Here is a 14,573-nt window from a genome sequence, read left to right on the forward strand (position 1 = left end):
TAAGAAATGAGCTCTCCCTTTTCTGTTTTTATTTTTAATTAACTTATTTATGTTAAGGGCCTGTGTGTATGTCTGTATGATGGGGGCCAGATCCCCTGGAACCGGAGTTAAGACAGTTGTGAGCTGCCACGTGGATGCTGGGAATTGAACCCTAGTCTTCTGGAAGAGCAATAAATGCTCTTAACATCTGTGCCATCTCTTCAGCCCTGAAACAAGTTCTTATCCCAAAGTAGAAGGAACCAGAACCATTCCTTCAGACTTCTGGGAAGGGTATTTCCCCTTACTCGCCCTGAGTAGTTCACAGACTCACACTAGCTCAGTTCACAAACGCCTAACCTGTAAGACCAGAGTCTCCCAGTGCTCCAGACGTGGATGATCAAAATTCTCAGCTTTAGCTCTGCGATGATTCTGTTAGCGTTCTTTCTACCACTGAGCCATGGCCCTAGCACTGTCTCCATGGCCCTAGCATGTCTATAAAAATTTGAGACAAGGATTGCTAATTTTGGTTGTCAGTTTGACTGCATCTGAAGTCAATAAAAAACAAAAAACCATGCAGCTAGGCACACCTGTGAAGGATTTTTTGACTGGATCATTTGAGGCCAGAAGATCCACTTTAACTCTGGGCCACACCTCCTCGTGGCAGTGTACAGCAAAGGATATGGAAGAAGGGATCTTTTGCTTTTTGCCTGCTTGCTCTCACTCTTGCTAGCAAGCTTATTTATCCTGCTGCTGAGGTGTTACTTCCTACGGAGACTCAGCCGTCACCAGAGTGATGGGAAAAGGAGAAAGTGAGGCCCTTCTGCTAGTGACAGCTCAGGGGGACACAGCATTACCTCTGTAGCCGCATGTTGGGTAAAATCAAAGGCTGTGGTGTCTAGGAGCACAGTGCAGGCTGGAAGGACCACAGGGTTTACCTATCTGGGCACCTACGAAAGCTGATGAAACAGCTGTGCCCAGCAGCTTGCTGCACCCTGGAGAGAGGCCCCCAGACGCTGAGAGCCACAGTTCACTTGGGATTATTTGCTGAATATCTTGTCTTTAATCTCATAATAACTCTGTAGCTTAGCTACCCTAGACATTCAGAGGGTGAAGCAACCTTGGCTCTTGGGTCTCTCAGGCCTTGGCCGTAGTGTCCAGCCTCACCTGTGTTTATCTCCTCCTCGTCGTACACGTCCACCTCCAGCAGCCGAATGAGCATGCGGAAAAGGATCCTAAGGAACTGTAAATAGGAGCCAGTCTTTCCCACCTGATGGAGATAGTTTTAGTTGAGGAAGGGTGGAGGAGGGTAAGAGAGGGAAAGGAAGAAGAAAAGAGAATTCTTTCACACTTTGGCTCTTTAGCTGAGGTCGGAATGAGGTCTTCTGCCACCCTTGCCAACCCCCAACTTGTTGTCCCCCTACAGCCAAGACAAAGCCTGCCCTGTTCCTTCCCTACCTGGGGGGGCCCAGTGAGCAGCAAGCGCCTCGGGTGCAAGGTCCGGGCGCCTGAGGCGGGGTCTGGCTGGTTGCTGTAGTCCGCGTGGTGCTGCCGGGCAGAGGTCCACTGGCGGTAGTAAAGGGACTGCTCCTCGCTGCCCATGTCCTTGTGCAAGCCTGGCCGCAGGGAGCTCACCCAGGCCACATCGGCGTGGGGTAGCAGGGACGAGGAGGGTGGCAGCGTGCCGCCCTTCTGGGATCCCAGCAGGCTGTATGCAGCTTTGGATAAGATCACCACTGGGGGCAAGGCTGTGTGCAGACCCCGGCAGCCTCTGGAGGGCTGCCCTGACCATGCAAGAGCCTGGGCACTTGAGGGTGAGGTCGAAGAAGGCTTGGAGGTGGTGCTGCTGGCCATTGGAAGGCCCAAGGAGTCACACTCCTGCTTCAGGCTCTCCCCAACCACAGCAGTGCTGGCAGAGACCCCTTCATCCAGCCGGACACTGGGGGTCAGAGGCTGCTGCTGGGATTTGTCAGCTGTGCTGGAGGAACTCACCCCGTTCTCCATGATGGAACCTGGAAGAGGACAGTGGGGCTCGTCCTATTCTTCCCACTCCCCAGTGTCAAGGTCGGGAGTTAAAGGCTATGGGGGGTGGGGGATCCAAAAAACAAACAAAAAAAGCTTTAGGTACCGCAGACAGCGATGGAATATTTTCTCTGCCTGGGCCTCTAGACTGCCTCCTCCAGCTCCCTTGCCCTGGCTGCTGTGGCTCATGGGGGACACAACTAGAAGTGTCCCCTGGTTTCCTTCCCACATTGTCTCCTGGATGACCACCCTTCTCTGGGAAGCCAGGCAGGGTTCACAAGGTCACTTTGTCACCCGCTGTTCCTTTTCTAGAGTCCTCCCACCTCCTCTTTCAGATGGCCCCACAGTCATCTGTGGCTGTGACACTTGCTGCCTTGGTGGGCTGAGAGCCTTCCACTTTGCTGAGTTCCCCAGTCTAGAGCCATTTCCTAAACCAGGATAGGGATGTCGCCATGGGAGCAGTTAGAAAGTAGACCTGCTCCTGCTCTGGTGGACGAACCTCTAAATACTCATGGCTCAAGGCCCTCTCTGAGCCAGTTCTAATAGGCTATGGGAGAAAACCTCGCTCTGGCTAGAGAGAGGGCTCAGCTGTTAAGAGCATATGCTGCTTTTGCAGAGGCCCCACGTTTAACTCCAGCACCCATGTGAGGTGGCTCACCAATGCCTGGAACTCCAGCTCCAGAGGATCCAATGCCTCTGGCATCTGTGGGCACAGCATTCATGTGCACACTCCCCACCCTGGAGACACACACACACACACACACACACACACACACACACAAAGATAATTAAAAATACTTTTCTGAGAAAGAAAGCCTCCTTCCTGCTCCTGTGATTGGGGGGCTTCCAACTGTTGAGATCATGGTGCCCTACTCTTAAGTTACTCCATGTTGTGTATATAAAAACAGTGCTCCTCGCCATCTTAGGGGAGAAAGGTGATTGCAGCCCCTGCGTGGGCCGAGAAACTGGACCATCTGTTGGTCACCACCTATTCAGCACAGAATGGCCAATAACTTTTTCCTAGAAGATCAAGAAAAGAGTACAGGTTGCTCCCTTGCCTGGCCTAATACTGTGATGGCGTGACCCCGCACCAGCCTGTCATCTGAGACCTGCTGTCCCTTCTTATTCTTAAAGGTTTGGGCCAAGCTTCCTGCTCTCCGTTACTGGTTCAGCCTTCACCTGGCAGTCACACTCTATGGTTAGATCTGACAACAGTTCCCTCCTGTGGTTTTTTTGTTTGTTTGTTTGAGACAGGATTTCTCTGTAGCTTTGGAGCTTGTCCTAGAACTAGCTCTGGTAGACCAGATTCGCCTACCTCTATCTCCAGAGTGCTGGGATTAAAGGCATGCACCACCACTGCCCAGCATCTGGTTTGGTTTTAATTCAGGCTTTTTCCTCAGCCCACTTCTGAACCCTCTTGAACTTTGCTGCAACCTCTTTAACCTGTTTTCTTTGTGACCCTTTTATACACATCTGTAGACACACACACATTTTACTGTGTGCTGTGTGATATGAGAATAATATTAGTAACTAAGATCAGAATAGAGTCTGCGTTAGTCAGGCAACCAAGGAAGGCAGATTATATAAGCTGCTGCCACTACAGTCACCAAACATTGTGAGTTTGTTAGCAATAAATTCTGTGGAAAGACACAGGATGTGTTCGTCGGTGTTTCTGACATGGAACACTCCTGATGTCAGCCTCACCATCGTGAGGGAGCCCCGGCTGGGGTCTGAATGTTCAGTGGATTTACCAGAGCAATGTAAGTCAGGACACTATTGGTGCGTGGGCAGACAGTGGAGAAGGGTGTGACTAAAGAGCCATTTGTGGGTAGCTAGAGAGACACTTCAGCTGCCAAGGAAGCCTGCTCTTGGTAGAAGACAGGTTCAGTTCCCAGCACCCACATGAAGGCTCACAACTTAGTAACTCTAGTTCCAGGGGATCTGATGTCCTCTTCTGACCTCCATGGGCACCAGGTACTCATGTGGTATACCTATATACATGCACGTAAGAATTTTTTAAATCTCTTTTTTAAATGAGTCACTGGGAAAGGGACAGTCCTGCCCCATCCCCTTACATCACTTTCTGACCTCATAATCCCAAGATCCTAGATATGACATTTCCCTTCATTTGTTACCTTGTACTGGAATAGATGGGGATGAGGGGTTAACAAAATGACCCTGCTGAGGGAGAGTAGCCGGGCACAGCCTAGAGAAGGGTGGGTCTCGTGTTCCCCTAGGCCCTGGGTCACTACAGACAGGAGGGCCCACGGGTATGGAGTCAACCAACAACTGCTAACAGAATCATAGAAAGGCAGGTGCTTCTCTCGGCGTGTCCAGTGATGCTGATCTCCATGCTAATTTAGAAAATGAAGGGGATGCATGGTTCCCTTTGGTGGTGATGCTTCACCGTAGTCTCTTCCTTGTACCTTTGTATATCTGTATGAAGCTGTATTACTTTCATAATTTTAAAAAAGTCTGAAAGTAGGGCTGCATTTACTGTATTTACTAAAAGAAAATTTACACCTGGCCCTGTAATCAACTAGTAGCCTCTGAAAAGCATGCAGTGTACAAACACTTGCCAGTAAGTACTTAGGATAACTAGCCATCCATCTATTCCTATGTCCTTCATCCAACCATCTATCCACCCCTTCCTTCATCTTCCTATCCATCCATCCATCCACCCATCCATCCATCCATCCACCCATCCATTCATCCATCCATCCACCCCTTCATCTACCCCTTCATCCAACCATCTATTCGTGCGTTCATCCTTATAAACATTTGTGCCAGGCACTAAGTCACCTATTATAAGCTTATAGCTTCCATCTCTAGCCTAAAAACAAGGTATTTATGCAAATCTATGTTCTGGAGTAACTGGAAGGAGATGGAGAAGCATCAGGGAGCACAGTGCAGGCTGTGAGGCAAACCAAGCTCATGGTTACACGCAGAGAAAGCTGTGGCTGTTCAGCTTTCCTGCTTCCCATGCACCCTCCCCAGCGGCTGAAGCCTGGAGAGGAGGTCCCTGTCCTTGGAGGTCCTTGGAAACCTTGGGGGTGTTTTGGAGGAGAGTTCTGACCTGAGGTTCCTGTGACAGCGCTGCTGTTGCTCTGTGGTCGCTCCAAGTCAATGAGCAGCTCCTCAGAGTCATTTTCACTGGTGGGGGCCCTCTCACCCTCCTTTCCACTGAGGTCCAAGGCAGCAGCAGGCCCCCGGATGACCTCTTTTGAGACGTAGCAGCATGCCAGGCCCACCTCCTGCTCCAGGGCCGTGCGAGTTAAGTAGCTTGAGTCAATTAATCGCAGGTCACAGTACTTTAAAGACCTGCATAGAAGGAACTGCATTAGCGACACAATGTCCCACACAGAGTTCTTAGTATGCCTGCAGGTCCTGCGATCTGTGGGATGGTGAAGACCACAGTATTATCTAAGTCTGCTTTACATCTTCGCTCTCCCCCCTTTCAGCTTGCCATCCTTCTCTGTGCTCCTTCTACGCCCCCAAAGTATAAAATAGAGAGGACGGAGGTTCGAGATGTTGACCAATGGCAGAAAACTTACCTAGCATGTGTGAGGCCCTGGATTCAGGCTCCAGCATCTCTAAAAGCTAAAGGCTCAGTAGACAGGGCTGGCTCATCAGGGTGATGTGGCATAGCACATGGGACCCCTTCGCAGTGTAGCCTGACACCATGGAAACACTCAGCTGATGCTTTTACTGCTATTGCTTTTCAGTCTATAGTCCCTAGATCCTCTGGACATCAGATTAACAAAGTGCTTTATCTAAAGATGTCTATCATCTATCTATCCACCTATCATCTATCTATAATCTGTCTACAATCTATCATATATATGTCTATATATATTTGAATGTATATCCATCCATCCATCCATCCATCCATCCATCCATCCATCCATCCATCCCTGCCTTTCCTCTCAGCCTCTCTGGCTGCCTTGCTCTGGGGCAAAACCACTTTTCATGACTGTGTCCCATTCCAGAACTGTAAATCTGAAAGGGAGAATGAATGAGGTTCTTTTTCTTTGGTGCCTGCATGAAACAGTTACCTCCAAACAACTAAAATTGCTCATCAATAAAGTGGCTGAGGAACTGTGGCGCCACTGAGCCAATGATCACATCTTACCTGGGAAAAGTTTCTCCAAGCGGGTCCTTGCCAGTTAATATCACTATGCAGGGCAGACCTTCCAAGTCCTGGTAAGTCCGAGGGGTCCAGTCTTCCTGGTCATTTCCTCTCCAGGTCTGTAGAAGAGATACAGAAGAAATCATTAATGCTCCAATTTTATATCTTCAAAAATGTTTCTGGATACAGGCTATAGATACACCAAGCTTTCTGACCACCTCCCCTAAGTGTGTGGACCATGTACAGGTGGTTGTTTTTGTTCTTTGTGACAGGGTTTTGATCTTTGAGATAGGGTCTCATGTAGTCCAGGCTAGCTTTAAACCCGCTTTGTTGCCAAGGATGACTTTGAACCCTTTATCTTGCTGCCTTCATCTAAGTGCTGACCCCACAGACATGAACAGCACACCCCCTCTGCTGACCTCACAGACGTGAGCAGCACACCCCCTCTGCTGACCCCACAGGTGTGGGCAGCACAACCCCTCTGCTGACCCCACAGACATGAGCAGCACACCCCCTCTGCTGACCCCACAGGTGTGGGCAGCACACCCCCTCTGCTGACCCCACAGGTGTGGGCAGCACACCCCCGCTGCTGACCCCACAGACATGAGCAGCACAACCCCGCTGCTGACCCCACAGACATGAGCAGCACACCCCTGCTGCTGACCCCACAGACATGAGCAGCACACCCCTGCTGCTGACCCCACAGACATGAGCAGCACACCCCTGCTGCTGACCCCACAGACATGAGCAGCACACCCCCGCTGCTGACCCCACAAGTGTGGGCAGCACACCCCACTGCGTTTGCTACCTTCCAAGCCAGCATAAAGCACTGCTACGAGCATGGACCTCAGCTTCCATTTTAGTAGCATAGAAAGGCATTGGCGTACGTCATTCGTTAGCTCCACAGGCCAGAGGAACACACTGGAGCGTACTTCTGGTGACGTAAAGTGCACAGGCCAAGGCCACCTGCCTGCTGGCTCTGGCATTGAGAACTAGAGTTTTTCATATAATAGACAAACTCTGGGATTCGAGTGATGAGAAAGGATGGTTTTAGTTGTCAGGGACTTGAGAAAGAATCTCAAAACTCATCCAAAACCTCATAATCAAGCAGATAATGAAGATAGCCCCAATTCTGGTCATTAATTTTTCTCTTTCTCCATTTATTGACTTTAAAAATAACTGTCCTGGAGGTGTAGATCTATAAACCTAGTTACTCACATGGCTAGGGGAAAAGATGCCAAGTTCAAAGCCACCCTGTGGGCATCTTAATGAAACATGTATCAAAATAAAAGATAAAAGAGGACCAGGGAATGGAATAAGTGGTAGAACTTGCTAGGTTCAGTTCCCCACCAAACCTAACAAGTTGGTACAAGGCCTCCAGAGTCTTTCAAGCCTGACCAGGCTGAATCAAAAGGAAAGGCAACTGTTCGTATCTGGAGACCCCTGCAATCTTCCTCTGACTTCACAGTGCCCACAAAGCACCAGTTTCTCATGCATGACCACAAATACATATCCATGCAGTATCTTAATAGTTAGGCAGCAATCTTGAAAATACAACCATATCAGTGATGGAAGAAAAACCCAATTTGAAAGATCTATAAGTTTGTTTGGTTTTTACCTAAGGCAGGTATAGTGATATTATATTTATTTTTAATAAATAAGCTTGCCTGAATATCAGAAGGGCAAAGCTAAGGCACAAGAGGTCAGACAGTGGTAACACACTTTTAATCCCACGATTTGGGAGACAGAGGCAGATGGATCTCTGTAAATTCCAGGCCTCCCTGGGCTACACAAGATCAGTGCAGAAAGCAGTGCAGGTGGTAGTGGCCTACACCTTTAATCCCAGCACAGAATAAAATGGGAGGAGAGAGGCTCTGGCTGCTTAGTCTGCAGTCGCCCAGCTTTGGTAGAGGTAAGATTTCTAGTGACTTGGCTGCTTTGCTTTTCTGGTTTTCAAGTTGAACCCCAATATTTGTCTCTGAGTTATTATTATTCGTGCTACAGACATGATCTTCTGTGCTCCAGGCTGTCCTTAATATTTATGTGTAGTTGAAGATGAACTTGGACATCTGATTCTCCAGCCTGCACCTCCCAAGGTCTGAGATTGCAGGTTTGCATCAGCAGTGCTGGGGATCACACAGAGGACTTCTGGTCCTTTCCAGATGTGTTAGCAAACAAATAAGGAAGCTGCTGTTCAGTGTGTCGGCAGAGAGACACATGGATCTCTGAGTTCAGGGCCAGTCTGGTCTACATTAATTTCAAGTCAGTCGGGGATACTTAGAATCTGTCTCAAATAAAAAATAAAATAAAACATTGCCGGGCAGTGGTAGCACATGTCCTTAATCCCAGCACTCGGGAGGCAGAGGCAGGTGGATCTACAGGAGTTCGAAGTGTAGAGAATGAGTTCCAGGACAGGCTCCAAAGCTACACAAGAAAACCTGTCTCAAAAAATAAAAAAATTAAGCTATTATAATTATTTTTAATAATTAATATTTAATTTAAAGTTACTGTGAATTATATTTGTTTATTATAAAATAATTATTAAGTAACATGCTTTTTAAAAACATTTCCTTTTTTAGGCTCAAAATAGAGTGAAATCTCTTAGACAAGAGATAGTATAATGGTTCAATTAGTGCTTTATCGAGATCTAGAAAATTCCTAATGAGAGTTGGCACTATAGTATACACCTGTGATCCCAACAGTCAGGACGCTGAAGCAGAAGGATTGCGTTCAGAATCAGCCTGGACTACATGTTGAGACCCTGTTGGAAGGACTGAAGGGAAGGGAGGAAAGGGGGAAAATGAAGACTGCTCAAAGGACCCAAGCTATTCTTAAAGTTTTTACTTAACGTCCAATTTATTTTCTCTCTGTGTGTGCACACACATGTACACACACACATCATAACCATCCATAGCTTCAGAGACTATGTCTTTGACAATCAAGGCAGATCAGCGTGCACACACATGTACACACACACATCATAACCATCCATAGCTTCAGGGACTATGTCTTTGACAATCAAGGCAGATCAGCGTACACACACACATCATAACCATCCATAGCTTCAGGGACTATGTCTTTGACAATCAAGGCAGATCAGCGTGCACACACATGTACACACACACATCATAACCATCCATAGCTTCAGAGACTATGTCTTTGACAATCAAGGCAGATCAGCGTGCACACACACACATCATAACCATCCATAGCTTCAGGGACTATGTCTTTGACAATCAAGGCAGATCAGTGCGCACACACACATCATAACCATCCATAGCTTCAGAGACTATGTCTTTGACAATCAAGGCAGATCAGTGCGCACACACACATCATAACCATCCATAGCTTCAGGGACTATGTCTTTGACAATCAAGGCAGATCAGTGTGCACACACACATCATAACCATCCATAGCTTCAGGGACTATGTCTTTGACAATCAAGGCAGATCAGTGCGCACACACACATCATAACTATCCATAGCTTCAGGGACTATGTCTTTGACAATCAAGGCAGATCAGCGTGCACACACATGTACACACACACACATCATAACCATCCATAGCTTCAGGGACTATGTCTTTGACAATCAAGGCAGATCAGTGTGCACACACACATCATAACCATCCATAGCTTCAGGGACTATGTCTTTGACAATCAAGGCAGATCAGCGTGCACACACATGTACACACACACATCATAACCATCCATAGCTTCAGAGACTATGTCTTTGACAATCAAGGCAGATCAGTGCGCACACACACATCATAACCATCCATAGCTTCAGGGACTATGTCTTTGACAATCATGGCAGATCAGGCGGCTCCACAGCAGGTTTCCATGTGGCTTCTCAAATGACCTCAGTGTTAGTCGTCCCTCTCCATAGTCCTTTGTGCTTCTCTCCCATCCCCCTCCCTACTTCCCCTCTGTCTCTCTGTGACACTATATTCTATTTCCCCTTCCTTGGGAACTCCTCTTGTGTCTCCGATTCCTTACTTGGTCCCTACCTAACCTCTGTGGTTATTCAGATCATAGCATGCCTATTATAAGCTCACAAGATAACATTGCATACAAGAGAACATGGGGACTGGGCCATCTCCCTCAGGATGATTTTTTTCTAGTTCCATCTATTTACCTACAAATTTGGGGGAGGGGAAAACATGGTCAAATATTTTTTATGGAACTTTTTTAATTAAATAAAATAAAACCACCATTCTAGATACATTTTTTAAAAAATTCATTCTTGGTTTGGAATGATGACTCAGCAGTTAAAGAGTACTTCCTACTCTTGTAAGAGGACTGGAATTAAGTGCCCAGTATCCATATTAGGCATATCAGGCAGCTCACAACCACCTGCAACTCCAGCTCACAGGATCTGATCTCTCTTCTGACCTCTGTGGGTACCCATATTTATAGCACACACACATACACACACACACACACACACACGCACACACACACACACACACAGAGTTCCCAGCATGCACAGAACACTGGGTGACCCTGGCACATGCCAGTAGAGGCAGGTCTTCCTCCTGGGCCTGGACAAGGAGCTGTTTGACTAGGCGGCCATCATGCTCGGTTCATGCTTGTCCTGACAGTGGGAATTCCCCTGTAGCATGTCAGGTTCTAGAATCCGCCAAGGGTAGAGAGCCAGGATGCCAGTAGTGAGGCAGAGGTTTCATCACTTGAGGAGCTTCTCCAAAGAGCAGCAAGCACATCTCATCTCACTCTTGACCAGTAACCGTCAGGCAGCCCACTGTGCCATGCTTCCCCATCAAACTGCAACTCATGAATGAGTGGCTGCTTCCTGGAACTACAGACCAGAGTGATTTTTGTCCAGGAAGCACTTAAGTCAACATAAAAGACTGGACAAGAACTTAGTTTCAGCTCCTTACTGGGACAATTATATAGATGCTTCATATGCTTGTTGAGCAAACTGATTGATTTATTTAAGATTAATTTTTTTGTTTGTGTTTTGTTTTTTTTTGAGACAGGGTTTGTCTGAGTACCTTTGGCGCCTGTCCTGAAACTTGCTATGTAGACCAGGCTGGCCTTAAACTCACAGAGATCCACCTGCCTCTGCCTCCTGAGTGCTGGGATTAAAGGTGTGCGCCACCACCGCCCAATTTAAGGCTAAAATTTTAATCTGTCCTAGGTTAAATTCTAATGGTTGCTAATTAACCAAAATGCATAATAGGATAAAGAGGAGTAAATATAAAAATGAGGTCATATAACAGGAGCAATGTTGCATTTTCCCCAGGACACCCTGCCTTCTGAGAATGGTGAGGGGGGGTTAGGAGTCAGGAGCCAGCTGGTGAGAGGGGTCTTGCTTAGATGTGAGCACTTCACAGGATTTCGTGTTCTCCCTCACACCAGTGGCACAAGAAAGAGAGACCAAGGACCAGAGGGATCTGAAAATCTGGGACCCCCGTATGCATCTGTCTAGCTACTGCCTTGGATGCCCTTCACGTACGGCACATTCTCAGAACAGTGATCCTCACCAAGGATGCACACAGCCAGTGTCCCCTTTCCCTAATCATTGCCAGGGACCCTGACACTCAGGGATGAGTGATGAGCAGCTTTACCGTGTTTTAAACAGTGGCCCAGAGAGGCAGATTTTTATAACCCACTGACCTTCTAAACAAATGACCCAAGACTGTGTGAGGAGAATCAGGGCTGACCCAAGAGCACCCTGTTGGCTGCAGGTGTGTAATACCCCAGAGTGCTGTTGTGTATTTACTGTTTCTAGTTCCTTATTCAGCCTGCCTCAAGCCCCGAGTCTTAGTAGCGGTACCATGAGGACAGCACCAGTACATGGCGATTCACCCTAGGGGTTTCTGTAAGGTGGCCTTTGACTATAACTTTACTTTTCTCCACCACACATGGAGATTAATGACACACATCTATTCACAAGAAAACCCAGGTCTGAAGGCCGCCTGAGCTGCTCAGCCTTCAGCGACAGTGGAGACACAGTATCTGCGTTTCTCAACTAGCTCGAATAGAAAGGCCACCACTCAGGCTTCATTCGCTCCCTGGACCCTCCCAGAGTGAGGAAGAATGACCACAATGACAGATGACAGCCTCAAGCCAGGGGCATAAGCTCCATTCTCCTACACATTGGGAGAAACTTCTCTAGTGAAGCTGGAGGTCTGATTTCTAAAAATCCACTCTTTCCCAGAAGTTGTGAACACAGATGTGATCATTGCTACTGACTGAATTTCTGTTTGGGGATAATTTTATTTGTTCTAGTTGCTTATCAAGTATCTTGGGTTATTCGTTTTAGGTTAGATAATACAACAGGAAAGCAACATTTGCAAAGTTATTTATGAATAGCAAATAGAAGTCTAATCTCCAAGTTAGAGCTTAAAGAAATCATATGGTTCAAATCCTTCAAGACCACGCACTTTCATTTCAACAAGTGTATGCCAAACTAGGTCATGCCTAACCCAGTTTAACTTCACATTTAATATTCAGTGGGGACATCGTGTCAGTCTAACTCAGATATACAGTAGCTAGCTCAGCCACATCAATAGAAATGTGGGCATTTGATGAAATGTTTTCTAACATCAAGACAAGTAAGATTATGAAAGTCCTCAGGGAAGCCTGGGTCAGGCATAAGGGTAGTTGGTTCAGCCTGACAGCCTGACAGGCAGGCAGTCCCTGGGTATGCGAGAGCTCATGCCCCACCTTCCTCTGTAGGACTCTGGGAACTGACACAGACAAAGTCTGGCACCAAGGGTCAAAAAGAATACAAAGAAACAAGTTGGGAAATCCACATGCAAGGGAGCTGGAAGTTGCTCTAGAGGAGCGCAGAGATGGAGTGTTACTGGCTGTCCACCAGCTGACATAGGCCAGATGCACAGAAAAGAATTGGTGAGGAGAACCGCTTCCCTTTCTCTGAGGAAATAGAAGGTGGTGGGCCAGATGCATCTCTAGCCGGGTTGAGAAACACCGGGGCAAATTAGGTCATCTCGCTTTGTGCACTTGTGCTTGAAAACCATGGAGACCAACTGCACGTACATAGGTCGAGGGATCTGATGAGATCATCAGAAACTGGTTTCAATTAAGAAAAGTGTTCACCTGGTCAGGGAGGTCAAACTCACACATGTGCAAAATCTTATCCCACTCAGTTATCTGGGTGGTCCAATTATCCAAGAGTCCCAGAAAACAGAAACGAAAGGCATGCCTGTCCTTTGCTGACCTTTAATCGTGCCACGAAGTGAGCTGCAACATGGAGTTCGGAGGCCGGGCTCCCCAGGATGATCTCAAAGCGGTACTGCAGCCCCAGCTTGTCCCGCACCTCCTGCAGTCGCTCCCGGGCCAGCATGGCCAGCTGCACGGAGGGCACTCTGATGATGAGCATGGGTCCCCGGCCACTCTTGCCTTTTCCTGGGCAGCTGAGGAGGTCATCCATGATGCTGAGTGTTTCCGGTGTGCTGTGGTCTCGGAGGGACGCCATGGTGGTGAGAGCCATCAAGGCCTCTGAGTACTGCTGGATGAGAAGATAGCAGCGTACGACCATGCTGTGCAGCCTGGGGTACCTACGACAGAGCACAGGCAGCTAGCACGCAGTGCAGGCATGCACGGTAAAAGGCAGACGGGACATCGAAGCGAGGGACTACAGAGCAGAGTAACCTTGGATCCATGGATAGATTAGGGTTTGGGGCTGGCCTAGAGGCCCTACCTTCTCAAAGTGGACCAGCACCTGCACAGGGAAGTTAGAACTGTCAGACTGCCCACGTCAGACTGACAGAAGCAAGCCCTGCTGCTGAACAGCCCCCTCTCCCACCGGCAACTGGGATGCTCATTAAAAACCGAGACACAATGACCCTTGCAGGTTAATTGTGAACGAGTCTCAATCCCCAGATCTTAACCCCATGCTGCAGCCTGGACACATGGCCCACACGTTGCCAGCCCACTTCTCAGATACCAGCAAGGGAAAAGACACTCCTGTCATTATTCTCTGTGTATCAGACATTACAGAAAGGGTAACTGTAGCTGGATTGACAGAGCATGCCTGTGACCCCAGCACATGAGCCAGAGGCAGAAAGATAGAAAATTTAAGCCCAGTCTGGAAGACACAGCAAATTCTTGGCCAGCCTGGACTGCATAATGGATGCCATTACAACTACAACAACAAAACAACTAGCAAAAAATGTGATGTGCCAGCACATGAATTATTGCTAATTTGAGGTCAGCTCTATGGGTAGCAGAAATTTATCTTTCAAAAGAAATAAATTGATGCTGGAAAAATTGGAGCTAGCTGAAGAAGGAGCACCCCCTAGTGGTGGGCCTTTTATCATCAGAGACTAGGAAATCTGAGCTGGGAGCATTGCAGGCTAGACAGGGAATATCCAAAGACTTGATCACCAAAGGGCAGAGGCCCCTAGCTGCATGAGGGGTTGAGAAAGCAGGCACCAGCAAGGCAGGGCTGTGCAGGGG

At 47.8% G+C, this 14,573-nt stretch overlaps 1 protein-coding gene across 1 annotated transcript in view; it reads right to left on the bottom strand.

Annotated features, from left to right (window-relative positions):
- LOC121453265 (GREB1-like protein) overlaps window positions 1-14,573 on the bottom strand; it is a 254,133-nt gene that overhangs the window by 14,367 nt on the left and 225,193 nt on the right. The window contains exons 19-23 of the mRNA XM_041659867.1: window positions 13,333-13,672; window positions 6,131-6,246; window positions 5,075-5,319; window positions 1,435-1,988; window positions 1,144-1,246 (exon numbers count right to left, since the gene is read on the bottom strand). Coding sequence (XP_041515801.1) covers window positions 1,144-1,246; window positions 1,435-1,988; window positions 5,075-5,319; window positions 6,131-6,246; window positions 13,333-13,672 — 1,358 coding nt within the window. The remainder of the gene's footprint in view (window positions 1-1,143; window positions 1,247-1,434; window positions 1,989-5,074; window positions 5,320-6,130; window positions 6,247-13,332; window positions 13,673-14,573) is intronic.

Source organism: Microtus oregoni, unplaced genomic scaffold, assembly GCF_018167655.1.
Source record: "Microtus oregoni isolate MIOR12 unplaced genomic scaffold, Mior012 000011F_ref0000422, whole genome shotgun sequence".
Classification (NCBI taxonomy): Eukaryota; Metazoa; Chordata; class Mammalia; order Rodentia; family Cricetidae; genus Microtus; species Microtus oregoni.